Raw genomic sequence first — 26230 nt, forward strand, 5'->3', positions numbered from 1 at the left:
ATAATAATTTTAACTAATAAGTCTTAAAATAAGAATCATCCAAATTATGGAAATTAGGATAGATTAGGATATTTGTTTCAAAAAATTAGGATACTCCGCGAATCACTCTCCCTCCATATTGCACCACTTCATATATAGTTTTGTTGCCTTTTGGTGACACCACTACCACCTTTTACCTTCAAAACACACAACGGTTTTTGACGCCATTCCACACAATCTCCTTCTCTCTCTCTCTCTCTCAAACATGATTGAGTCACAGAATAAGGTTTTTGCTACCTTTTGGTACTCTAGCATCCTCCGCTGCCTCCTCTGCATGGATAACCTCCTAACCCACCCATCCGATCTCATCACCGACCCCACCACCACCATCCCAACCACCACTACCACCTTCGAAAAACATGAGAGCCTCTCACAGCCTCAATCCGCCAAGAAAACTAAGAAAGCAGGGACGAAAGCGAAACAACAACAATAACAAAATCAATCTTTTGAGAAGGAGTTGCAAGAAAAGCTTCAATAGTTGAGGATCGAGAAGAAGCAAATTGAGGGGCTATTGAAGGCAAGAGAGGAGACTTTGAAGATGAAGGAGGAGAAGCTTGAAGCAAGGGGGAAAGAGTGAGAAAAGATTTAGACGGAGCTCAAGAAGTTGTAGAAAATGAAAGAGTTCAAACCCACCATGGTTCATTTTTTCCCCCCCTTCTTCAATACGATGTTTGGTTGCTGAGAAAATGTAGGGAAAATGAAGGAACTTTAGAAAGGGTAATTTTCCTAATTTTCTTAGAAATTGAACCCAAATTGATGGTTCAGAGTTGATGATTCTTGGTTTAGTTTTCCCCCTAAATTTTCCTACATTTTCTCAAAAACAGAACAGAGAGAAAGAGCTAGAAAAGAAAGACAAGAAGAAGAAAGGTTGCCCTCAAATCCTATGGCTCAAAGATCAATGGAGGAAGAGCAATAAAGAAAAGGATCAGCAACCAATGTTTGCGTTTTTGGCATTCACAACTAAAGCCATGAAGCTGTTGGAGGAAAAACAGTATTTCAGTTGAAAAAGTAAATTCAGTAATTTTCTCTATATTTCTCTCTCCCCTCTTCTTCTTCTTCTTCTCTCTATCTAATCTTTGTCTCATTGAATTTCTACAGGAAAGAAAAGGATCCGTTGAAACCGAAGCAACCAATGTCTGCGCTTTTCATGTTAAAAAATGAGCGAAGAGCAGCTCTGCTTGCAGAGAGCAAGACTGTCTGGGAGGTAATTGAAGAGGCCTCACGTTCAGTTTCTTGAATTTTTGTTATTGATCATATGCTAATTTGTAAAATTGGCATCGTTTGATAGGTTGCAAAGATCATATGTGAAGAATGGAAGAACATGACAGGGAAACAGAAGAAGCCTTATGAAAAGGCTCAATTAACTGTCTTTCTCTCTCAATCTCTCTCTCTCTCTCTTCCTCTGTGTGTGTGTGTCTCTGCAACATCAATTTTATATTTTGGGAACTTGCAGATTGCAAAGCAAAACAAGGGAAAGTATTTGGAAGGAATGGAGGCTTACAAGCAGAGGAAGGAGGAAGAGTCTGCCAATGTCAAAAAAGAATAGGATGTGAAAACATCTCTGATGTGTTTTTGATGATTCGGCTGCTCTCGTGGATACTTGTTTGGATCGGACCTTGGTCTCTGTCTCATGGTTTTGAGAGCATCGGTGGTGGCGGGAACTGTTAATTTGGGTTGTAAAGGGGTTACATTAAAAGAATGCAAAGGCCTTGGGTGTGTTTCAATCCAAAAGGACCGGAAAAGTGTAGGATTTTAAAGATCGTCTGGCTGTGTTTTGATTGATCTTTAATCTGAATTGTTTTTGGCCTAATTATTGTATTAAAAACATCTCCTTGAACACCCTAATTTGTGGAAGTTGGGAAATTTATTTATTTATTTATTTTGGTACTAGAATATCGGCTAATTCAATTTAAGTTTGATGAGTTTTAAAACCATGCTAATTGAATCATATACACATATATGTAAAGATACCATATAGTTAACTTGAGTTGCATATTTTGTTTGTGAGACTACCGAAAAATTGAGACCAAAAAAAAAAAAAAAAAAGAGAGAAGGGAATTACATATTAGTTGTGGCTTTTGGGGGCAAGAATTTATAATTCAATGGAAAGATTTTGAAAATTAAATGATAGTGCCATGTTTAAAAATATTTACAAATTAATAGAATTTAAAATTTGTAGGACAAATTTGCTCTCTATTTTTGTAGGGTAAATTACACTCACCTCGAATGAAATTAATACAAATGGTGAGTATTTATTGAAATAAATTAAATAAATCTATATTTTAATTTTAAATAGATGACAATATCATTTTTTTAATACGAGTAACGAATTATTGAAAAAAAATAATGTAATTGTTATATGATTTAAAACTTCAAAGTAGTCCAGTATAATTTTGTTAAACTTGTGTGATTAATTATATTTTCTTCACACCTTTAGAAAATGTGTATTTTAATCTTTAGGTAAATTATACTATGCCCTTTTTATATTTGACCAATTTTCAACTTTAAATTTTCTTTTCCCTACTTGACTTTTTATATTTTAAGTTTTTTTTTCAATTTATTTTAAAAAAATTGACTTATTTTTAAAATTAAACAAAAAATAACAAATTGACAGTCATGTGATATAAAAATATTTTATTTTATTATAACTTACGCATGTGACAAAAACTCAAATCCTAATATAAAAATATATTTTTATCTCATGCGGCAATTAATGTGACATTTTTTGTCTAATTTTGAATAGAAATTAACTTAGGAGTAAGTTGAGAAAAACGTAAAATATAAAAAGTCAAAGTCGAAAAAAAAATTCAAGGGGCCAAAGTGAAAAATATCAAATATAACGGGGCAAAGTGTAAAATACTATATATATATATATATATAATTTTTTTGTGTTTGTGTTTTTTTTGTCTTCCGGATCCCAACTGTCTGAGGGTTTTGTTTATTATAAGTTTCTTTTACTCCACTCCTCTGCCCCTATCGTTGTAGCCTCTACATATTTTTTCCATTGTTAACTTTGAAAGGATATATAGACTTTTTTGTTGACTTTTTTTTCGTTTGGTGATTTTTTGTTTTAAATTTTCAAAAAGCTTTAGACTTTTAGGTTCTACTCGACTAGGCGAATAGTAAAGTAAAATCAGATTTGGAAAAAAGTCTGCTAAAGAGGTGCATCCCATTATATTGAAACACAATTTAATACTTAACTATATGATTCAATTCTGTATATGTAGAATTACTCTTTGATAATAGTACTCGTTAAACAAATGACGATTCAAGTGTCGTGTTACCTAGAGAAGCATTGATAAAAAGGCTGGCTCCTTGATGGCATTGGCATATAACTCTACCAGCAATCCTTGGGGGTGGAAATTATCTTTAGGTTTCCTTGTTTCACTCAGATTCAGTGCAACCCTTTCACTTAAAAAATGAAACATTGCTTGCCAATTATTTCAGCACTATTTTGGATGTTCGCTGAGTAAATATTTGGTTACCTTGGGGATGAAATAGTTGATATCTTGTCAAATTTTTGTTAAATAAAATTAAAGACCTATTATGAGTAGCAATTCTATTTCTCAACATCATTTTCCAATAATTTTATGCCAGATTCTTTTGTATACTAATTTTACATCACATTAATTCATGGAGGCAAACAGTTTAGAAACCTTTATATGAGCTACCTACCCTTCAAATTTTTGTTGAAATAGGCAGTAAAACCTAGAGATTATGGAGATTAAATTAAAGATATTTGAAAACTTGTGCTTTTTGGATTATATGAACAATTTAAAATTTATTATGTTGTATGATGAATTTATTATTTCATTTATTGGTATGGTGTCTTACCTTTGGTTTATTATTCAAATGCAGATTTGCTTATAATGTTATTGATATTTCCCTAGTTGAAAAACGACTTGTGGAGGAGGTCAAGAGTTATGGCATACTGATAATAGTTGGTGAAACTGGAAACGGAAAAACAACACGTAAGTTTTGTACTTTTATGATATTCTTTTCTAATTTCCTTTAGAACAACATGTAAGAATGTTCTAAAGTGGAATATAATATATGGTGTTCCTTTGTGATTCCTTATATAGATGTTTGGTTGGAACTTAATATTTAACATGTCGTCTTTAGTAGGTGTCTTTACGTGATAATGTACTTTTCAATATGAATTTCGATGCATTTGGAGCAAAGTAGGCTTTGAGCTTTATGCATGCTTTAGGCTCTTATCTAGGTAATGCATGATATCAAACAAACGATGGATCATTCTACCAGCTCAAGATAAAAGGCTATTAGGGGCAAAGTAGGCTTCAGCACTTCATATTACTTATGAAGAGATTTACTGTTGAATCTTTATTGTCACAATTTCTTAGTTGGGTTTTTATGCCAGGACCTTTGACTTGGGGGACAAATATAAAATGGGTTTACTCTTCCTTATAGTGGATCTTCCCTTTGTTTATTCTCTAACCTTTTACTCTTATATGGGCCAATTTTTCTAGAGTTGCCACAGTTTCTGTTTAATGCGGGATTTTGTTGTGATGGGAAGATCATTGGGATCACTCAAACTAGACGCATTGCAACTGTTAGTGTTGCGAAACGGGTAGCTGAGGAATGCGGTGCTGAGTTGGGCCAAAAAGTTGGTTATTCTGTTAGATTTGATGATATGACTTTCAGTTCAACGAGGATCAAATACATGACAGATGGATTTCTTTTGAGGTAGAAAGTATGTTTCACTTCATTGCATTATATTAAGGACTTAGGTCACCTTTTAATTTGATGGTAGCATTTGCTGGAAAAGAATTGTTTATTTTTTAAGCTTGCTAGTTGGTGTCTTCATTTTGGAGTTTGTGTTAAATAAGTAACAAAAATCATGCATCCATGATCTAGAAGACTTAGCCTTTGTTTTGTTTTTTTAAAATTTGTTCTCTAATATTATATCCCAGCCAGTAGGATTGGATTAGAGACAGAGAGAGATGGTTATATACATGGAAGAGTCACAATTTGTCATGGAGGTACAATCCTTCATACGGTTGCACCTATTTGAACGAATCTATTTTCGCACCTGCTTTTTGTGGAAAAAAATTATGTGCATCAGTTTTTGCCTACCGTTTATTCCCTCTGTCTCACTTGCTGGGTGATACCCAGTCTAACAACTTTTGTACATCAATCTTTAGGTCTCTCTGAGACCTTCAGAATTTTTGGTGTTAAAAATGGTACACAGAGTCTAGATTATTTACATTGATGAGTAGTTGTATAGGAATGTTTACTTACTAAAACTTCATCATGTTGCCTTGTTTGCATACATTCTGATGAATGCTGAGTATGTTCACAGGGAAGCATTGTTGGACCCATACCTCTCTAGGTATGCAATTATTATTGTCGATGAGGCTCATGAGAGAACTGTCCACACTGATGTCTTGCTGGGCTTACTGAAAAGTGTGCAGAACATGAGGTCAGGACCAGTCAATCAATGCCCTAATATTGATCATATGAAAGCAAACAATGGTGTGATGATGGGAAAAAAAAATGATGCTGAGAGCACTGGTATCCTCAAGCAATATCAGGGGACAAAGTTCAGTCCGTTGAAGTTAATCATCATGTCAGCCAGTTTGGATGCACAAATATTTTCTGAGTATTTTGGTAGTGCAAAAGTCGTTCATGTACAAGTGCGACAGTTTCTTGTTGATATACTCTACACTTATCATCCCGAGACAGATTGCATTGATGCAGCTTTAATAACTATATTTCAGGTTGTTAATTGACTCTCTTGGGTTCTCGTGATTCCAACCTTATCCCAGTATTTTTTTTTACAATACTTAAATTGGAACTCACTTTTAGATTGCTTGAGTCTCTTCTTTTGTCAAGTTGAAGTTTGGGCTACAAGGGATTTTGTTTTAGTTTCTGTTTTTTTCCCGGGGTGTGTATATGATTTCTTTAAAGGTTGTTTAGGATATTCCCACCTAGTAACTTGCTGTTTGGTTTCCAATATCTCTTGTTTCTTTTTGTTATGGTGGAATCAAGTTTTACTGTTCCTTTCTCAAGTACTTCTCAAAGGCCTTAACATATCCATCTTTAATACCTAGATCAATTTGGGTCTGCAATTGTTCACTAGTTATTATTGACTTATTAGACATTTGTCTGGTTGTCCTCGTTTACATTCATTTTTACAACTTCATTAGCTCATTTTCTCACCTCATAGATACATTCGGAGGAGGGTCCGGGTGATATACATGTATTCTTGACTGGCCAAGAAGAGATTGAATATGTTGAGAAGCTTGTCCAAGAAAGTCTTAGACAGTTACCAGAAGACAACCAGAAGCTAAAAGTTTTACCCATATTCTCATCTCTTCCATCAGAAAAGCAGATACAGGTGTTCATGCCACCTCTAACCGGATTTCGCAAGGTAGATTGTTGATGCATATTAGATTTCTTTTAGGTAGGGTATTAGCTGGATGCTTTCAGATATTTATGATCGTTGACTTAGAATTTTTTAATTTGATGCTAGTAATTTTAGAAGGAAAAACAGTAATGACCCTCTTAAAGGCTATTGTTGGAAAATTTGGTTTATAAAGCTTATTTTGGGCCAACTTTAAGCCCAAAATTGAGTGGGCCCCGAACATCTTTTGGGGCAGGTCCGAAGAGGTGACGTGTTCCTTGCCGCGTGGCAAGTCACACGGTGAAGACGGTTCGTCAAAACCATTTATGAGTGAATGGGAACGTGACGTCGTTTTCGGGTTCGTGTAATAGAAAATTTAAGGAAGTAAATGTGGGTTTCTTTGGAAAGGGTTGTCCCACATTAAAACTTTAAGAGAGTTTTGTTGAGTACATAAGCTCTACCCTACAACACTTGGGTTAGGCCCCAAGGGGCACCCCAAGTTTGTAGAAGGGAGGAGTTATGGACAAAGTGTACTTTAGCCCAAACCACCACACGCGCGCGCGCCGCCGCTTCCGGCCGTGCCGGGCGCGGGTGTGGGTCGGGTCTTGTATTAATTTTTCGGACAAAATTTATTTGAATCTTTTCCAAAATTTCTTGTGGGAGAAATTAATTTAAATTATGTAATTTGAATTTGAATTTGAATTCAAATTCTTGTCCAAAAGTTGTGTCTCTTTCTGTTTGAATTTCCTATAGTAACTGCCGAACAGTTTTAATCAGTTTTAGATCTGTTAAAATGTCCAAATAGATTAAAAAATTTGGACAGTTTCAACTGCAGCAGTTAAATCTGTTGAAAATAGTTTGCATATCTGTTTGTTTTCAAACAGCACCTGTTCATTTAAATATTATAGCTGTTCGGATAGCACTTGTGCTGCCTATAAATACCAACATTCTAGCAGTGTTTTTGTATCCCGAAAATCAGTCTGCAACTTATATATTTGTTGTCCAATTTTCTCCATTGCATTATTAATTCTTCATTCTAGTTTTAGAGTAAATTCAAAGAGAGTATAGGACACAAGGTTCTAGTTCACCGGACAAATTTGTTTGAAGTGCTTCTACAAATTTGTGAAGATCATTGTATCTTGGGAGATAGACGCCACTCAACCGAAAGTACCGAAGCGGGACGAATCTGTCTTACGGACAGAATGTCACACACTCGACTTGGTCTTTCAATTTTCTTCGATAAATAAATTCAGTACGTTATATATTTATTTGTTTGAATTTTGTTTCTATTTATTTTATTTACACAGAAGATTGTTCCAGCAGTCTAATATGGCATTTTACTTGGGCTATAATGTTTGTTCCTGGGTTTGATCTCCCTGGTTGAAACAGAGTCTACAAATAATGAGGTTATATTGGGTTGAGGTCCACTTGTCAAAAGAAATTCTGCAGAAACTAGTTAGAACTGACATATTATTAACAGTCATATAATTAATATCATGGTGACTATGCTGGTTTGAACTGAAGCCTATGTATATAAGCATAATTAATGAAATAACAATGAGATGTAGGAATTTTCTATTTTAATGATTGCACAAAATTAAATTATGTGAAAATCAAAAGAATCAAAACCCTTAATCAGCAGTTGCATGTTAAGTACTCCAAAATTTGGTACCAGCTTATGATTTTGGTGAGTGCCTGCCACCAAGTTCACTCTTCTTGTTACTTGATGCTCCTGGAACCATACAAGGGTGTCAAAAAGAATAGGCAATGCATTGGATGAGAATCTAAAACATGGTTCTCTTGAATTTTTGTGACTTCCCAAGTGTGTCGTGCATATTGGTTGGACAGTCTGCTAGACTTATCTTTTTCTTTTTTTTTTTTTCTAAAAGGGTGCTGTGGTGTATGTACTGAATCATCCTCTGCCTTTTGGTTGAGGATGTCCCTGGTGATTGTGTCACGTGTTTTAAGATGCTTTTGAATCATTTGGTTCATTTGTATGATCGATTTTTAAGTTGAAATATATTCTGATAAGCCAGTAAAATTTTGTAGTGTTTATTTCTTTGATCACTTTTGTTTTTTGTTGTTTGTCTTACATGACTATTGGAAATGGTATGAAGTGTGAGCTATACTTGCATGTTGGATGATCATTTCCTTGTGTGATGCACTGTTCTAATAATTTCTGGTATCTATGTCTAGCACTAGTTAATATGCTTGCCTGTTTTGTTTAGGTAATACTAGCAACTAATATTGCTGAAACATCCGTAACAATACCTGGAATCAAGTATGTGATAGATCCTGGATTGATGAAAGCATGCACCTACCATGCTTGTACAGCAATGGAATCATTGATTTTTGTTCCAACCTTAAAAGCACAGGCTTTGCAAAGAAGGTAGGCATACTGGATTACTAAAAGACAGAAAAATCCATGTTATATTTTAGTGATTTCATTTACTATTTTGAGTAAATTGTCCTCCTTAAAAAAGAGATCTACTTATGTTCTGAGCTATCTTTTTCATGGAGTGGGTGGGTGGGGGAGAGTACCTATAGGTTTACGAACTTCATCATATAAACAAGCCAAATGATGTAGATTTTGTTGTATTTACTCAATATTCCTTCTGTATATTTGTTTGCATTTTTCATTGACTGAATATAAACAAATTTTAATCTCATGTTTGTTACTTTATTTCAGTGGACGTGCAGGCCGTGAAGGACCAGGCAAGTGCTTCCGCCTCTACCCTGAGATTGAATTTGAGAAACTCAGGGATTCTACAATTCTAGAGATTACACGGTGCAACCTTTCAAATATCATTTTGCAACTAAAGGCTCTTGGTGTTGATGATATTTTTGGGTTTGATTTCATGGAAAAACCATCAAGGTGGAAAAAAAAAAGAATTAAGTCTTGTATTGGTTTAGCATTTTACTCGTTTCACTGATGTTTATTTGTGCATGCATTTTTGATGAGTTATTTTATGCCAACCTTACTTAGCCCACTATATTATATGAACAAATTTAAATTGAAGATAGAGAAAGGTTTCTGGGTTTGTAGTGAAGCAGGGAAAGAAAAAATGAAAGGGTGTATTTCATGGCTCTGAGTCGATACTTTTGATCATTAGCAACTAGGTTGTGAGTGATTTCCATGAGTGATTGGTAACTAAGCAAAGGAAAGCCAAAGGGGGTGGTGTTAAACCAGAAAGAAAAGAACAGAAGATTTGTAATCATGATTTCTTTCATAATCTATTTTTTATTGTCCTCTTCTATTGTCTGCTTTCTTGAGGAGCTTGCACTATCTACCATAAACTTTTGTTTTTTGACATTTACTGAATGCTCATTTCTATTCTTATGGAAGTGCTGTATAATTAGTGGAAGGAATTTATTGCCGTCAGTTTTACAATTTGACCAGGGATGCTGTCATCAAATCATTGGAGATACTGGTCTTGCTAGATGCTACAACAGAAGAATATAAATTGTCGGACCCAATTGGGCATCAAATAGCCTGGTTTCCCTTAAAGCCTATTCATTCCAAAGCACTCATCCTGGCTAGCCAGTTCAATTGCATGGACGAAATGTTAATAACTGTTGCAATGCTCTCAGTGGAATCTATCTTTTATGCTCCTTGTGAGAAGTTAAGAGGAGGTATGCATTCATGACTTATTTGTAATGCATTTATGTAGCTAGTGTTCATGAAGCTGCTTGAGTCATTCAATAAAGTGATTGTAAGTTTTTTTATTTGCCTTAGCAACTAGAATTGATTAACTATATTATAAATGGAACCAGAGGCTTTTCGATTTTCAGTCAGTGAGATGATTCAGTATGGGAAATAAAAACTCAATCAAATTATGATGGATATTTTGAGTAGTTAAACACAAGATGAATTTGTCATTGTAGACCAATTACGTAAAAGTTGTCATTGTTAAGTATTTTTGCTGTTTGTTTCTCCTCATCTATTATTCATCATGATGAGGTTTTGCGGGTCTGTCACCTAGTTAATTTAATTGATGTGATCCCATTCTTTTTTTTAATGTTTTTTTTTTGCTTTTGGATGTGTGTGTTTGTGTGAGAGAGAGAGGGAGAGGGGGGGGGGGGGGCGAGGTAAAGATAGAGATAGAAAGAGTGTATTCAATTTGGAAATCGAGTATTTGCTACATATTTTTCCCTTTCTGGTCGAGCACAAACTGCAACAAAGTGCTTCTTAAGCCTAGAGGGAGACCATCTGATTTTCACAAACAATATGGTGCAAAAAAGCTACTACAAAAAAACAACCTACAAGAAATCAGTATTTTAGGAACAAATTTATTCCGTCCCTAAAAGTATAATATTTGTTGGGAAAAACTTTAGCCAACCAATTTTCTTTGTCATGAAGTTTGTCCCAAATGACCCGTCCGGAAAAGTCAAAAAATGACTTTAAGAGACAAAATTTTGCATTCGTCACTATAAATAGACTTTTAAAGACAAAAATATGTGATTGCAAAAAGTTTTGATTTTGAGACAACCAAAATTTGTCTCTATAAGTCTAATTATAGTCCACCAGACGGAGTAGTTATAGAGACAAAAATTAATTTTTAAGATAACATAAATTGGTCTCTAAAACAACATAAATTAGTCTCTAAAAGTTTAGTTTTGGGGACAAATGAAAGTGGTCTCTAAAAGTCTTAGTTTTTGGAACAAATGAAAATGGTGTGTTTGTAAAGGTTATAATTTTTTTGAGACAACTAAAATTGGTCTCTAAAAGTTTGAATATATATTTTTTTTTTGGGTTAACAATTACTCTGAAAATACTAGTATGAACATCAATTTATATTCCTTTTTTGATTTCTCAACAACCAAACAAAAAATATCAAACATATCATCAGACCATCTGTTCATTTCCAAATTAAAATTCAACTACATGGGGAAAAAAAATAAAATGCTCATCACTTAAAGAGGCTTGGCTTGTTTGGCATCATCAAAAAAATCTAAAAAGCCAAAAAGTCACTAAAAAAATTAAAAAAAATCATACTATTTACCTCTTTTTTGGCGGGAAATCTGTCGATTGAAAAAAAAAGAAAAAAAAGAAAGAAAGCAAAACAGCGCTACACAAAACTGTGCAGCCACACATCCCAAGTCAATTGAAAACGTAGCACAATTGTAGCCACACATGCCATAAAAAAAAATAATAATAATAAAAAAAAATTGAAAATAGACATAAAGTGCACTGCGTATTATTGCTGCTTGTGTCAGCGAGGGTAATTTCGTAATTTTATACAATATTTTAATACACATTTTTTTGTAAAAAGTCAAAAAGTTAATCCAAACATCCATATTTTTTTCCTCTACTTTTTAGTCCAAAAAGATAAAAAGTACACTTATTTAGAACACCACAAACAACCCCTAATCAAAAGATATTTCAATAACAAACAAATACCATGCTCTGATTAAAAAATTGACAGAGATTTCATAAACTGACAGAGATTTCAAAAATATAATTTCCAATTTATAAAGCTATTGCCATAAGTATTGTTTGTAGCATTCAACTATTCAAAGAACAGATTGTAATTGGAGTTATATCTACCAACATAACAAAACAACTCAACTCATCGCATCTTCTTCCCAATGGCTTCGTTGAAATGGCATTCAAAATCTAGCAAAGAGCTCCCAAGCTTCAAATTGATGCAAGCTTGCAGGACCTGCATTGAATAGGCCAAACTCTCAAATAGATTACCAATTAAAAATTATCCAATGATAGATTAATTTAATAGATTGCAATTTAATGTGCCAATTGTAGTATCTGCAGCAATCACACATAAATCTTAGTACACAAAGCCACCCAAAATTCACTATCAATATTCAAGAGTTAACAAAGATTAAATTAAATCAACTTGCTACAAAAATTTGAAAATAATTACTCCAAGATAGACACAGTTTACATTGATGTTGTGAAAGCAAGATGAAGAATGGGTTACCTTGGATGGTTTATAGTTGAGCTCAACATTGTTTAACTGACATGCTTATACAGGGAATTATAGCTAATAACATTGGATACATGATATAAAAATATTTGCAATCTTTTCTATCTCATATGAGGAATCCATGGGATTGTTAAAAGCAAAGTCTAGGATCATAAATGAAATGCTACAAAAACCTTTAATCTTTCATTAATTCTTAATACCAAGACTCAATCTGCCACATCATGACCACAACATTAGCAAGACAATAAGACAAAGTAAAGGAAATATAACCAGACAATTCACTTATGTACTAAGCTAAACCACATTAAAAACTTCATTTTCCATTTCTGAACACATCCCCTCTATATCTATTATCTACTCCAAGTTCCTGTACTCATTCCATACGCAACAATCATAATTCACACCCATTAACATCATTACATTCATTGGCTACTAGCTACAGAAAAAGGTGAAGGCAGATTTCAATTCCAATAGAAATATAATAGGATTCTACCACCAAGAGGTTCTTAATAGCAGAAAAAAACCAAGTTGCTAATCATAGAACTTAGGGCCTAAGAATTACTAATTTGTAGAAAATGAATTAGCGACAAAAACAAATAAGCCACGAATCATATTGGGGGCATTCAATAACAACAAACACGAGAAGCATAAACACATGGACAACTTTTGTTTTCAAAATAATACACCATGCTCAACAAATTGTTCAGATGCAGACATGAAGAGGGTCCTGATCTCACCTGACGCCATTTGAACATTTTCATCTGTTGTAGGATCACTAGCACCTGCTCCCATATCAAAGAGTTTAACTCTCTTATCACCAAGGCTGCTTACATACCTGACCCACCAAATAGAAAAAAATATAACTTGAAGGTGGGAAAACACAGAAGACAGGGACATCATAGATAATCACAAGAACATAAAATCAGTCACAAAGATAATGCATTGCCACTTTCAGTATCTTAAGTAATTCAACGCTTCAAATCTAAACACGTTTTGAGGCTATGTCTAATAACAAATAATATTATGATCCAAACGCTTGGTTTCATGATTTTTCTTTTTAATGAATACTGCATTGGTGGTTGGCTAGGAAGGGAGACACTCATTTAACTACTGGTCTTGACAACAACAAATTTGAACACAAGATCTCACAAGAAAATTCATAATCTTAAACAAACGAGCTTACGTTTTTCTCAAGGCCACATGAATTCAGCTCTTGAGATTTTCTATTCTAATTTACAGTTATTGAGGAAGAAAACCATGGAAGAATACTTCAAGCCAACTGAAGAAGAACATAGTGCAGACAAAGAAAATGTTTTTTGGATTTAGTGTATTAGGTTAATTTTATCTATAAACTAATAAATTCAATTCAATGATCAGCATCAACTGTTGTCAACTTTGTTTTGCCTTGTTACAGTAATGTATATCAGTAATAAACTGTTTCTTTTTCTTTTTCTTTTTAGCAGCCTTAGAAAGTTCAAAATTTTAATAATTACAAATTGATTTGAATAAAGTTGTGAACTGATGAGAATCTCTATCACAAAATAGTGGCCCCACAGTTTTTGCAATCTTTGATTGATCTGTGTGGTCAAGAAATTTGACAATAGGGACAATAGCTCCTCAAAAATAATTTAATAGATGTAACTTTCATTTGAGAAGAGCAAGGGCTCAAAATCAAAGGTCTAAGGGCATTCTTTCACTTCAAGGCAAATGATTAAGTATCAAGATTTGACATGGTAATAATACTAATTGATAGAACAAAAAAAAAAAAAAAAAATCAAAATCAAAGGTCCAAGGGCATTTTTGGATTTAAATTAGATGTTTAACATGCACACCACACAATTTTGATTTTTTTATTTTAATTCAATTCACACCACTGTATTCTTATATTGCCTTCTTCATCAATCTTCAAACCCCAACTCTAACTCATTTCCACCACCTCCATCAGTGCCGCTTCAACCCAACCCCTTCCTGTCACCTTCTCGTCTGCCACCTTCTCTTTCAATCTGAAGAGGCAACCTAATGATAATTGGTTTCTATCAAATTGGAGACTCCCTATTTCTATCTTGAAAAATGTTACTACTGTTCATACTGGCCTTGGTGCTAGTGGGTTACTTGTTTCTTCTGTGGGTGGAACATGATGAGCTATAAAATGTGGAAACCATATATGAACTTTGTTTATTTGCAGGACTGTATAGCTAGTACTGATGTAGGGATGGAGGGTTGAGGGATAGTGAGCTCATACCTAGGTGTGGTACTGATGTACTGATGTAGGGATGGAGGGCAACTGGAACTTTCATACCAAATCAACTATGGAACTATACCATTTGAGAATATTTATTCCCTCTAACATCATTATACAATTGATTTGCAATATATTAAGTTACCTGACAAAATATGTGCAATCATCAATTGTAAGATATTATTGGCTCATGGGTGTGTGTCCGCACATTTTTTTCTTGATGATAAATGTGGTTAATTGTTGAAAATCCAACATGTGCATAAGGTATTTACAGTCACAAGTTGATGAGCATGATTACCTTTAAATAAATTCAACATTTATACTAAGTTTAAAACTTAAAATTCTTTTTGGTCGACCTCAATTAAATAGATTAGCTAGGTTATCCATTGAAAAAATATTATAGATAATATTCATTAGACAAACTTAATTAGTTGTTCTGTAGTTAAATTGCAAGAAGATGTTTATGGAATTCTAGATATATATATATATATATATATGGATTGTAATAGTGCAACCCTGTAATAGTGTTCTAATTTTGTTCCATTTTAAGTTTGAGCATCCATGGCCTTTGACAGTTGGGTTGTGTATAGTCCGGGCCAGCTATTTTCGTAACAATATTCATTTATTGGGTATAGTCCGGGCCTACTAGTATAGGGGCCAACTCCAGAGGAATCCACCACCACACTTGAGGCCTGTGGTAGTTGATCTGATCACCCTGATTCCGTCATTTATACCTTGCACATGCATATGCATTGCATTGCAGGTCCAAATGTTTTGATATTCATTAAAATGTTTAACTCATGTTCCTTTATAGATACAATTTTGTTGTTTTCTATAATCAAAATTATTTGGTCAACAAATACAGTTTTTGTAAAGCTTTAACAAAAAGTAAATCAATTAGATGTGGGTAAAGATGTGACTAAACACTATAAATCAAACTTAGGTTGCTTACAAAAATAATATTAAACAAGTCTCTAGTACATTTGATCCCACATTAATGATGCTCTCAAGTCCTATATATATACCTTTGCTCTATTAACAGAAACTGACTTACACCTAAAAAATGTAATTTAGCGGATTACTAGGTGTGTAGAACTGTGTATCAAGGGGAAACACATGAGATTTCCCAATCCACACAATGACTATAGTTCCTCATATTTTCATTCTCTACTCTTCTTAGTAACAAATTTGTGTTTCAACCTTCCTCAAAATTTGCTTAAATCTGTGGTAACCAAACCAATGACATGAAATCATACAGCAAATTTAAAGGACAGAGGAGTGCAAAAAGATTTCATCTAGCAAATTCAGAGGATTTCAAGAATGAACGAAACAATTTCATCCAGCAAAATTAGGTAGTTTCTATTTTCCACTTTATTATGTCACAATTCATTCAACCAATACACGTGATTACAAATCACTGAACACAAGGAGCTCTGAGTTATCTATTCAACACCAATACAGAACTAATTTAACTTGAGACTAGTCCTGCACGCTACTGCTAAGGATCAAACATGAAAATGTTTTTAGGTAGATTTAGATGCAGCTTTGAGTCTACAATATTGTAAACCTCTTTGCTCGCTTACTTTCTGGTATTCTTACCAACCAGAAGATGAAGTATGGAAAATCATTACTTAGATCTGCATATTTCAATTTGGTAAATTTGATTGAACAAACACATGAATCTATACATGTATACAAAACCATGCACGAAACCGAGGGCTAAAATTGCGATATCAAATCGATTATACGGATACATACATGTATGTATATATATATGGTACCTGATTGGAATCGCTACCGGAGAGTTGCCGGGAAATCAAGAGTCGAGGAGAGATGAGGCGGCAACGGAGCGATCCAGTCCTGGAAAGAGGTGCTATGAGACAATGATGAACCACAGATCAGAATCCATAGAGAAGAACCATTGAGTTCATATATCGAATCCGTAAAGAGTGAGTGATGAAAAGAAATTAGGGATTTGAAACCTAATATATGAAGAAAGGAAAATGTTTTGTACATCGAAACGTTTTCCCTGAATGGCCTGATTTTTGGAAACCACGTCGTTTTGATTTTGAATTTTTTTTTTCTTCTTCTTTCCCTTCCACTTCTCGTTTCTCAAAGGTTGAACCAAACCCAGAGAGAAAAAGAGAAATAGAGAAGGAAGAAGAGAGGAAAAGGAGGAGGAAGAGAAGAACACGGTGATGGCGGTGATGGCGGAGGAGGAAGATGTTGATGGCGATGATGATGTGAAGATGTTCGCCGCCTCCAATCTCTGATTCTGCCTCCAATCTTTGATCTCCGCCTCGAATCTGTGTATGATGATGATGTGTTGAAAAAAAAATCAGATTTTTAAATTTTTTTTGGCTGATCTCTATGGTGAGTTTGCTTTTTGGTTGATCTTTATATGTGATGATGATGATGTGTTTGGTTCTCTCTTTTTCTGTTGTGTTGATGATGATGTGTTGAATCTGTGATTGGTTTTGCTTTTGATTTGTTAAATCTGTGATTGGTTTGTGGGTTTGAATATGTGATTGGTTTTGGTTGTTTGAATCTGTGATTGGTTTGTGGGTTTGAATATTTGATTGGTTTGGGTTTGAATCTCTCTGTCTCTCCTCTCATTTTATCTTCTCTTCTCTTCTCTCTTTCTTTTTCTTCTTCTTCTTCTGCAACGAGTTATGGAAAAAAAAAAAAAAACCCAAAACGACGTCGTTTTGGGATTTTGGGTCATTCGAGCCGCTGATATTTTGAGTTACGTAGCGGGATTGATGAAGAAATTGGGGATTTGACAGAGAGGGAGAGAGTGGGTGATGAAACTGATGCCTTTTTTGTTTTTGTTTTCGATAGCCCTGATTATTAAGTTCAAAAATTAATATATAAAATACAATAATATATGATTTGGGTTTATTAGGAGCCAATTAAAATTGTAGAGAAAAGTGATTGATCTTTTTACAAGCAAGTAAATTTGTCTAAAAAATATAATAACATGATTAAATATATATATATATTTTTTAAATTCTTTCATTTTGTCCTTAAAAGTGCAATTTTTACAGACAAATTATTTTTTCTCTAAAAATTTGTCTTTAAAACCTTAATTTCTTGTATTCAATCAGAAAGAAAAGGTTGGGACATAAAGAGAACACCAATTAGCAGATACCCAGATCATGACGGAAACTTCTGAGAAGCAAACGGGCCTTAGCCTGTGTTTGGATCATGAATTTGGGTAAGGATTTGTGGAGGGAAAGAAAATGAGAGAGAAACCTCATTTCTCTCTCTCTCTAGCTTCTCTATTTCGTCTCTCTCTCTCACTCTCTCTAAAACCCAACCTCACTTCACTCCCTTCAATGGCCACTGCCACCACCGCCACCACAAATACCATTGTCGTCGGAGTCGGTTTTATCACCGTTGGAGTTCAATCTGTGAAGTTGAATCCAGATTTCAATCAAAGTGTGAACTCAGATCTAGAGCAAAAAGCAAGTTACGAAGGTCGATTGACAAGGGAATCCACAAACAGAACTCGATTCGATGACAACCCAACTGCTGCGAGATTGACCTAGGTCAGTGTTCTCGGGCTCTGTGAACAATTATGAGCAACTTTGAACAACTGCGAACAAGGCTTGCAACCTTTTTAGCCTGATTTTGATTTTGATTCAAGAGAACAAAATTTGAATCAAGAGAGAGCTTCGCGAATCAAGAAGAGTCAAAGAACCTTCGGCTTTGATGGGGCAATGCTATGGTAAGACCATTCCTACTATTTTTGTTTATCCGTTGAACATTCTACATTTGTTATGTTACTGTTCTTTGTTCAATTTTCTCTAGTTTGATCAAAAACACAAATTTTCTCTACGCAATTTATCTGGATAGAGTCACACAAAGCCACACAAATTTCTCTGGATTTCTTTGGTACTCAGAAAAAATTAGTCAAAATGGTGGTTGTTCAATTTTCTCTGGTTTATTGTTTTTAACCAATTTTCTCTATTTTGCTTTCTCTGGAGAGAAAATTAATGGGAGGTTTAGAGAAATTCTTTTGTTGGGTAAAATTAATAAAAAAAAATAATGTTTTAATTATTATATTCAATTCAAGTGTATGAAAAATGTTTAAAATATTATTTTTTTATTAAATTTAATAATTAAAATGTTTATTTTTCTATATTTTTACTTAAAAATTAAAAAATTTAAATTTAAAAAGACAAAATTAAAATTAAAAATTTATTTTGTTATAATATTCAAACTTAATTATTATTATTATTTTTTTAATTCTTTCTTGTTTTTAATCCAATTTGGGCCGTTCAAGATCATCTAATTTCTGTAGGAATTCTATTTGAATCCAAAACATGTCTTAATACGCCCAATTTAAATTTATAAATTTTAATTCATATTATATCATAATATGAATTTACTAATAAGGACATTTTTTTTTCTCTCATGGTATACCCTAATCAGTTATTTCTATTTAAATTTTTGTGTCTTCTTCCCCAAGAGATCAAAGTGTTTTTTTTCTTTTCTTATTCTTCTTCTTCTTCACCATCCCTCTTTGGCTTATTTTGGGAAGTGGGTTAAAAGGCACTCCCCAACTTTTAACCCACTTCTCTCTCTTACAAAAAGTCAAAAAATAACTTTTAATCATCTTCCCAAAACATCCCAAAACTCCAATCCATCCTTTCAAAACTCACCATCATTATTAACATCATTGTTTTTTGTTACTTTGAAACCCTAAACCTAGAAGAAAGTTTTAACAAAATCAAATAATGGATGAGAGTAATAATCAAAATAGTTTTTTGAAGTAATCCATAAAAAAAGAGGTAAGTATTCATATAAAGGAGTTTCACAATTTTTGTAGAAAACCATCAATTAATTTTTAAATATCGTTTTTTTGAAAAAAATTAAAAGGTCCAGTAGTTAGATTAACAATAACATATTATTGGAGTTGTTCTTATTTTGTCATTTAAATAGTATATTATTTGAGAACTACTCTTTCTTGTTAGTGTCTGATACTTATGTGTTTATAAGTTTGGTTTTTATTTTTTCACGAGCATTCTTGTGAATAATTTATAATGTAAAAGTTTTTTTTTCTGTATTTATAATGCTTATGTGCTTATAAGTTTGATTTTTTTTTTTTGTATTTAAGAATTATTTTATGGATTGAATTTTTTTTGAAATAATTTAATTTTTTAAATTTGTTTATTATTTATTATTTGGGTTTACTTTGAAGATAATTTGAAAAAAATAATATAATGTAATGAGAGTAAAATAAAATTTTAAATAATTAAATAAGGTATACTTAGAAATTAAGAGTAGTTAATAATTTTTGTGGGTGTAAATAGAATCCCCATTTTTTGTTGAATAAACTTTGGGCTAAGAAAACACAAAATCGTTTATAGGGCTTCTTCTCCAGGCCAGCCTACACCAGACCAGACCAGCACAAACACCTCGGACGACAGTGATTTGTCAGTGACAGCTCAAACTTTCAGTTCAGCCAATTCCCTCTTTACAGTTACCACCTCTCTCTCTCTCTCTTTCTTCCATGTACTTCTCTCCCACCTCTCGCAAAGTATAAATTTGTTATGGTTATCGTTGTACTTTATAGGTTAATTGGAGTTGTTGCAATAGACTATAAATTTGTTATGGTTTTCTTCTATATCTCTGTACGAGCACGAAATAATTCTTCTCGTATGATCCTGTTGATTAAGTTTGCGCTCCTCCAAACGTCGTCGCTTTACTTCCTGAAAACACAAACGTGAGCTAGCCGGCGGATGTGTACCGGAAACCCCTCCGATGCCTAAGTCAGCAACTAAACAATAGACAATAAGCTCTGTGTATTCTAAAGTAAGAATTGGGATACCTGTACATAGGTCTGGTCATGAGCTTTTATAGACTTGGCCTGGCCCAATCCTAGTAGGATTCCAACTCTTCTTATAAGAGTCCTTCTAGAAATCACACACCTTACTCACTACCAACCAAGTGAGATGATTTGCACAATCTTAGTAGGACTTTACTCTCCTTAGCAGAGTCCTCCTAGGAGTCACACTCCTACTCACTACCAACCAAGTGAGATGGTTTTGCATAATCCTAGTAGGACTTTACTCTCCTTAGTAGAGTCCTCCTAGGAGTCTCAAGCCCAAGGATAATGATTATCCCTAAAACACCCTCATCATTGCAAGCCAAGTGAGATGGCTGAACCCTTACCTCGGCTGACATTGCGGTCAACTGTGCTCACACAGCTCGGTGATACTTTAAGCACCACTGTCAGTCTTGACTCTGAGATGACGCCCTGCAGAGCTATCCTTTAGCTCGGTTCTCCCTCCACTGATACCTCGGTCTAGGATAGCTAGGTCAGGTCACTGGTAACCCATCTCTGACCAACCCGATGTTTAGATGATCAAGGACCGTGCTACATAAATAATTACCTCGGCCCATAGTTCGGCCCGAACTCGAAATATGAGATGTCTTCTTGGCCTAAGACCGAGCTACACCAGCCCTTATCTTGGCTCATTACATGGCCTAACTCCCAAAGAAGACTCTTCCTAGCTCGGCCCAATTTGTTTACAAATTACCTTCTCAATTGCCCTTTAATTCCATCTGCGTAGCATGATTGAGATTATTTTTTCTCTAGTCGAGCTAAGAACGCCCCACTCTGTCGAGCTAAAAAGTTGTTCGGTTTTATAGCTCGTTCGGCCCCAATAAGCCTTGTCAGTTGCTCAACATGTTCTTCCACTAATCTGGTACGACGTCAATCCCCATTATCCTCGTTTTCTTGTTACAATCGTCATGTACCTTTTGTAATCATCTTCCAATTAATGAAAAATTTCGATCTCTTTGCTTGGTTACTATGTTTCTTTGTCAATGTTTTGCATCATTCCGACCGCATGCCTAGCCAAACTAATTAGCTTGGCCTTACCTGATCTTGCCAACCTTCTTTGGCCGAGATACGCATCTCGGCTGAAGAATCCAAAAAACTTGTTGGTCAAACCTGCCAACTACTTTGGCCGAAGTAACTGTCATCCTGGCCAAAGAGTGCAAAAATTTTGTTGGTCAAACCTGCTAACCTGTTTTGGCCGAGGTAACTGTCATCCCGGTCAAAGAGTTTAAAAAAGTTTTGTTGGTTAAACCTGCAAACCTTCTTTGCCCTCCTGTTGTGCAAGGAGTCTAAAATTTTTTGTTGGTCAAACCTGCCAACCACCTTTACCCTAGATCCTGATCTCGGCTGAAGGGTGTAAAAAAGTTTTGTTGGTCATACCTGCCAACTTCTTGCAGCCTAGATCCTTATCTCGGCTTAGGAGAGCTAAATGTTGGTTATTCCTGTCAACCTTCTTCAGTCTAGATCCTTATCTCGGCTGAAGAGAGCTAAATGTTGGTCATACCTGCCAACTTTCTACAGCCTAGATCCTTATCTCGGCTTAGGAAAAAAAGTGTTGGTCAAACCTGCCAATTGCCAGCCGGCAAACCTCGTTTGTACTGTGTGATAGCTAGGTTTGTAGGGCAATCTCCAATCTGATTAAAAGTCTCCCAATATCGATTGTTGTAAGACCTTAATGTTTTTTTCTCGCCGATGTTTATGGAGAGAAGCTGGTTAATCTCCACTAGTGTCTTGGTGTTTGTTCTGAATCTGGTCACAAATACCTCCGCTAGTTGTGCCCACGAAGCTATGCTACCTTCTGGCAACCTTTCAAACCACGTTAAACCCAGGTCACCAAGGCTGGAAGGAAACAGGATACGCATTAGAGCCTCGTTTCGCCGATACACGGCCATAACCTGGTAAAAGTGGCTCAAGTGTATGTAGGGGTCCGACTTCCCCTCATAAGTAGTGAATTTGGGCTGGTGGAAGCTTGAGGGTAATGGTGCGTTCTCTATTGTCAGAATGAACGGTGAGCTCTACAACCTCGCTAACGCTTTGTCTGCTGGTTCATAGGCAAGGCGTGGCTCTGGAATTCCAACCTCGACACTCTCATGTGTTCTAAAAGCCAATCGTTGTAGTGTGGAGACTCTGCGGGGGTCGCGAGCCTGAGTGTCTTCTCTCATTCGAGCCTTTTCAGTCCTCATTCTCTCAGGCTTGGAGTAGCGTGTCCTGGAAGTCTTTGATTGTGTATCACCCGACCTGAGGTTTTTACTTTCAGTTTGTGATGGTGTGACTTGTCTGTCACGATCTTCTGAGTGGCAAGAGTGTGTGTTGCGTTTGCGCCCCTCTTTTGCTGCCACCCCTTTGCCTTTTATCTGGCTCTTTATAGACTCTATGTCAGCCGCCATTCTTCTTATTACTTCGTCTTGCTCCCTTACGCGATCTTCGAGAACCTGAGGATCCATCTTTCGCCTCTGTCTATCAGGGCTTTGAGAGTGGTGTGGACTGGAGCCCCGTCTTTCTCTTGTGTCCCTCCGGGAGTTCTGTCGCTGGGGTTCTAATTCTACCATGGGTGGGATAGAGGGTAGACCTTCGCACCTTGCACCCCCCTCCGGGGTTTGTCCATCAATGGCAGATTGCGGCAAGTCTTCGTTGTGCGCCATTGCTTTCAACTAGAGAGGAAAACTCGATCAAAAGGCTTTGTTCTTGGTGGAATTCCCACAGACGGCGCCAATTGTACGAGCACGAAATAATTCTTCTCGTATGATCCTGTTGATCAAGTTTGTGCTCCTCTAAACGTCGTCACTTTACTTCTTGAAAACACAAACGTGAGCTAACTGGCGGGTGTGTGCTGGAAACCCCTCCGATGCCTAAGTCAGTAACTAGACAATAGACAATAAACTTTGTGTATTCTAGAGTAAGAATTGGGATACCTGTACATAGGTCTGGTCATGAGCTTTTATAGACGTGGTGTAACAACCCTCACCACTGTTTATCGTTAAACTACCGATTATTGCTAAACTGAGACTGATTATGAAAAGTAATTGAACTAATTGAAATACTGAACTGACTGACTGAAATCTAAAACTGATTGATTGACTGTATTCGTTTAAATGCACTATCTATCTGTTTGACTGTCCGATTATCTGTTCATGTTTTTATGGTTAAATTGCAAATTGAAGGCCTTATCGGCGGCCGAACCCGAAATCGATTAGTGTTTTATGATCAATAGAATTTATGCAAATTTATGGTGTATTTATCTGAAATGTGATTTGGTATGATTTAATTAGATTAAAATGAGCTTAATCCCACAAGTTGCATTATTTGCAACCTTGCCATTATAGTGGGCCACTATCAAAACCTTGGTTGGAGCCTTATCACACTTAGACAAAACATCTTCTTCAGCCATTTTGAGAGGCACAACCGACCAAGAGAGAGAGAGTGAGAGAATTGAATTCAAATTGGTGGCTTGCTTGAAATTGGAAGAATTGAAGAGAGGATTGCAAATTTGAGCTTATATTCTTGAGTTAAAGATTTAAGGTTGGTGTTTCACCTTCTCATTTGTGTATTTGAGTTGATTCTTGCATGCTTCTTAAGCCTTTAGTGATTTGAGTCTAGAATTGGCTTAATGTGTTGAATTGTAGCATAAATCATGCATGCATGCTTATATCCTAGCATTTTGAGGTTGAATACATATAATTTGGTACATGCATGTTCATATTTTTGCATTGGACCATGAACTCATCTTGGTTTTGAAGGAATTGGCTCATTAGAGAAGTATTGGAAGCTTTGAATTGGTTTAAACTCATGCATGTTCAATTGAAGTTATGTTCTTGAGTTTTGGTTTGAAATTGAGTTGAATTGATCTTCCTTTGGGGCTTTGATTTTACAATTGAGCTTTGAATCATGTTAAACTATGAGTTTTGACGTGTTTTCCAGCAAACTAGCCCAAGAGGATCGAAATTTATGTTTTAAAAGTTGAATTTGAGCTTGAGGTTCAAATCTGGGAATTCCAGATTTTGAACTTACGCTCGAGCGGGGTGACTGGCGCTCGAGCGTGAAATTCGTGCTCCCAGTACTTTTCACTGTTTTGAAGTCCGCTCGAGCGGAATAATTGACGCTCGAGCAGGACATTGTGTCTTATGCTCGAGCGGGTGTCGAGCGCCCAATCGAGCGTGATTTTCACTTATCCAGAACTTTTGACTGTTTTGCAAAACGCTCGAGCGGGTAAGTCTACGCTCGAGCAGAAACCTTTGTCTGCATGTCCGCTCGAGCGGAGTAACCTACGCTCGAGCGTGACCCCTGTTTTCTGAAAATTCTGAAAATGCTTTTAAAGTGCATCTTTGCATCCTTATCTCATCCTAGGCATTATTAGGCCTAGTTTAAGGCATCTTAATAAGGATATAGATGTAGAACCACACCGAGGCAAATTAGGGATTAAGTTATTATTTTCCTAACTGTGTGGCTTAGTGTGTGTTCAATCTGTAAACTGTGTAGGGTTGGCGACTGGGGACGCGCTCTAGCTTTACTGTAGCCCAGAACTCTGTGAGTAACAACTGTGTAAAGATATGTTCAAAATGATTATCTTCTGAACAATTGAACTGTACTACTTTCTGAACTGATACTGTTAATTGAATGAATGTATATCCTATATTCTGAACTGTATTGTGGCATCCTTAGCAACTACTGTTTACTGTTACTGTTACAAAGATCTCTGTCGGTTCCCTTGTTGGAACCACTACTATTTACTGATTGATGGCCATCATTTACTGTTCGGTCTTTTAAGACCTACTGTCTACTATACTGTTATGCTAATGGATGTACCACATATGACTGAATGACTGAAATACTGATTTAATGAACTGTTTTCATTACTGTAAGGACATTCATTCTAAACCCCTTTACGCATTACGTTATTCACTGGGCTTTAGCTCAGTGCTCATATATATATGTAGGTGTACAGGCACCAGACCGCGGCTAGAAGCGTCGGGGTTAAGCTCCAGTTTTGTCAAGCCAACCACTGTGCCTCACTGGGAGGTTCCGAGTCTGTCAAGCTAAGGCTATGAGGTGTTTTAGTTTTCCCCCTTCTGTTCTGTTTTGTAAACTGTAGACTGTTATCATACTGTTTAATAGGAATTAGGTCCCTGAACTGAATGATTGTATATATGTACATACTGTTTGTCACTGACTGCATATATGTATGAAATTTTTTTTTGCATACAGACTGTCACAGCTCATTGGACATTGTTTATTTACTGTATTGGCTTTTGCCAGGCCCCTGTACTCTGTTTTACTATATTACTGTTAAGCAAGCCTTCGGTAATCTCGGATTACAGGCCGGTTACGGTGCTAAACCCATAGGGGCGGGTTTGGGTCGTGACACTTGGCCTGGCCCAATCCTAGTAGGATTCCAACTCTCCTTATAAGAGTCTTTGTAGGAATCACACACCCTACTCACTACCAACCAAGTGAGATGGTTTGCACAATCTTAGTAGGACTTTACTCTCCTTAGCAGAGTCCTCCTAGGAATCACACTCCTACTCACTACTAACCAAGTGAGATGGTTTTGCATAATCCTAGTAGGACTCTACTCTCCTTAGTAGAGTCCTCCTAGGAGTCTCAAGCCCAAGGATAATGATTATACCTAAAACACCCTCATCACTGCAAGCCAAGTGAGATGGCTAAACCCTTACCTCGGCTGACATTGCGATCAACTGTGCTCACACAACTCGGTGATACTTTAAGCACCACTGTCACTCTTGACTCTGAGATGACGCCCTACAGAGCTATCCTTTAGCTCGGTTCTCCCTCCA

General features: G+C 35.7%; 1 protein-coding gene across 1 annotated transcript; it reads left to right on the forward strand.

Annotated features, from left to right (window-relative positions):
• Window positions 1-974: 974 nt before the first annotated feature.
• LOC114267625 (pre-mRNA-splicing factor ATP-dependent RNA helicase DEAH10-like) lies at window positions 975-13674 on the forward strand. The gene is made up of 13 exons (XM_082902909.1): window positions 975-1030; window positions 1138-1243; window positions 1328-1405; window positions 1493-1560; window positions 3898-4010; window positions 4527-4743; window positions 5360-5777; window positions 6227-6430; window positions 8632-8792; window positions 9093-9278; window positions 9804-10036; window positions 10570-10634; window positions 13588-13674. The coding sequence occupies exons 1-13, from the start codon at window positions 975-977 to the stop codon at window positions 13672-13674; spliced, it is 1992 nt and encodes a 663-aa protein (XP_082759035.1).
• The last annotated feature ends 12556 nt before the right edge of the window (window positions 13675-26230 follow it).

Source organism: Camellia sinensis, chromosome 13, assembly GCF_055761805.1.
Source record: "Camellia sinensis isolate YWXY chromosome 13, ASM5576180v1, whole genome shotgun sequence".
In the NCBI taxonomy this organism is placed as follows: Eukaryota; Viridiplantae; Streptophyta; class Magnoliopsida; order Ericales; family Theaceae; genus Camellia; species Camellia sinensis.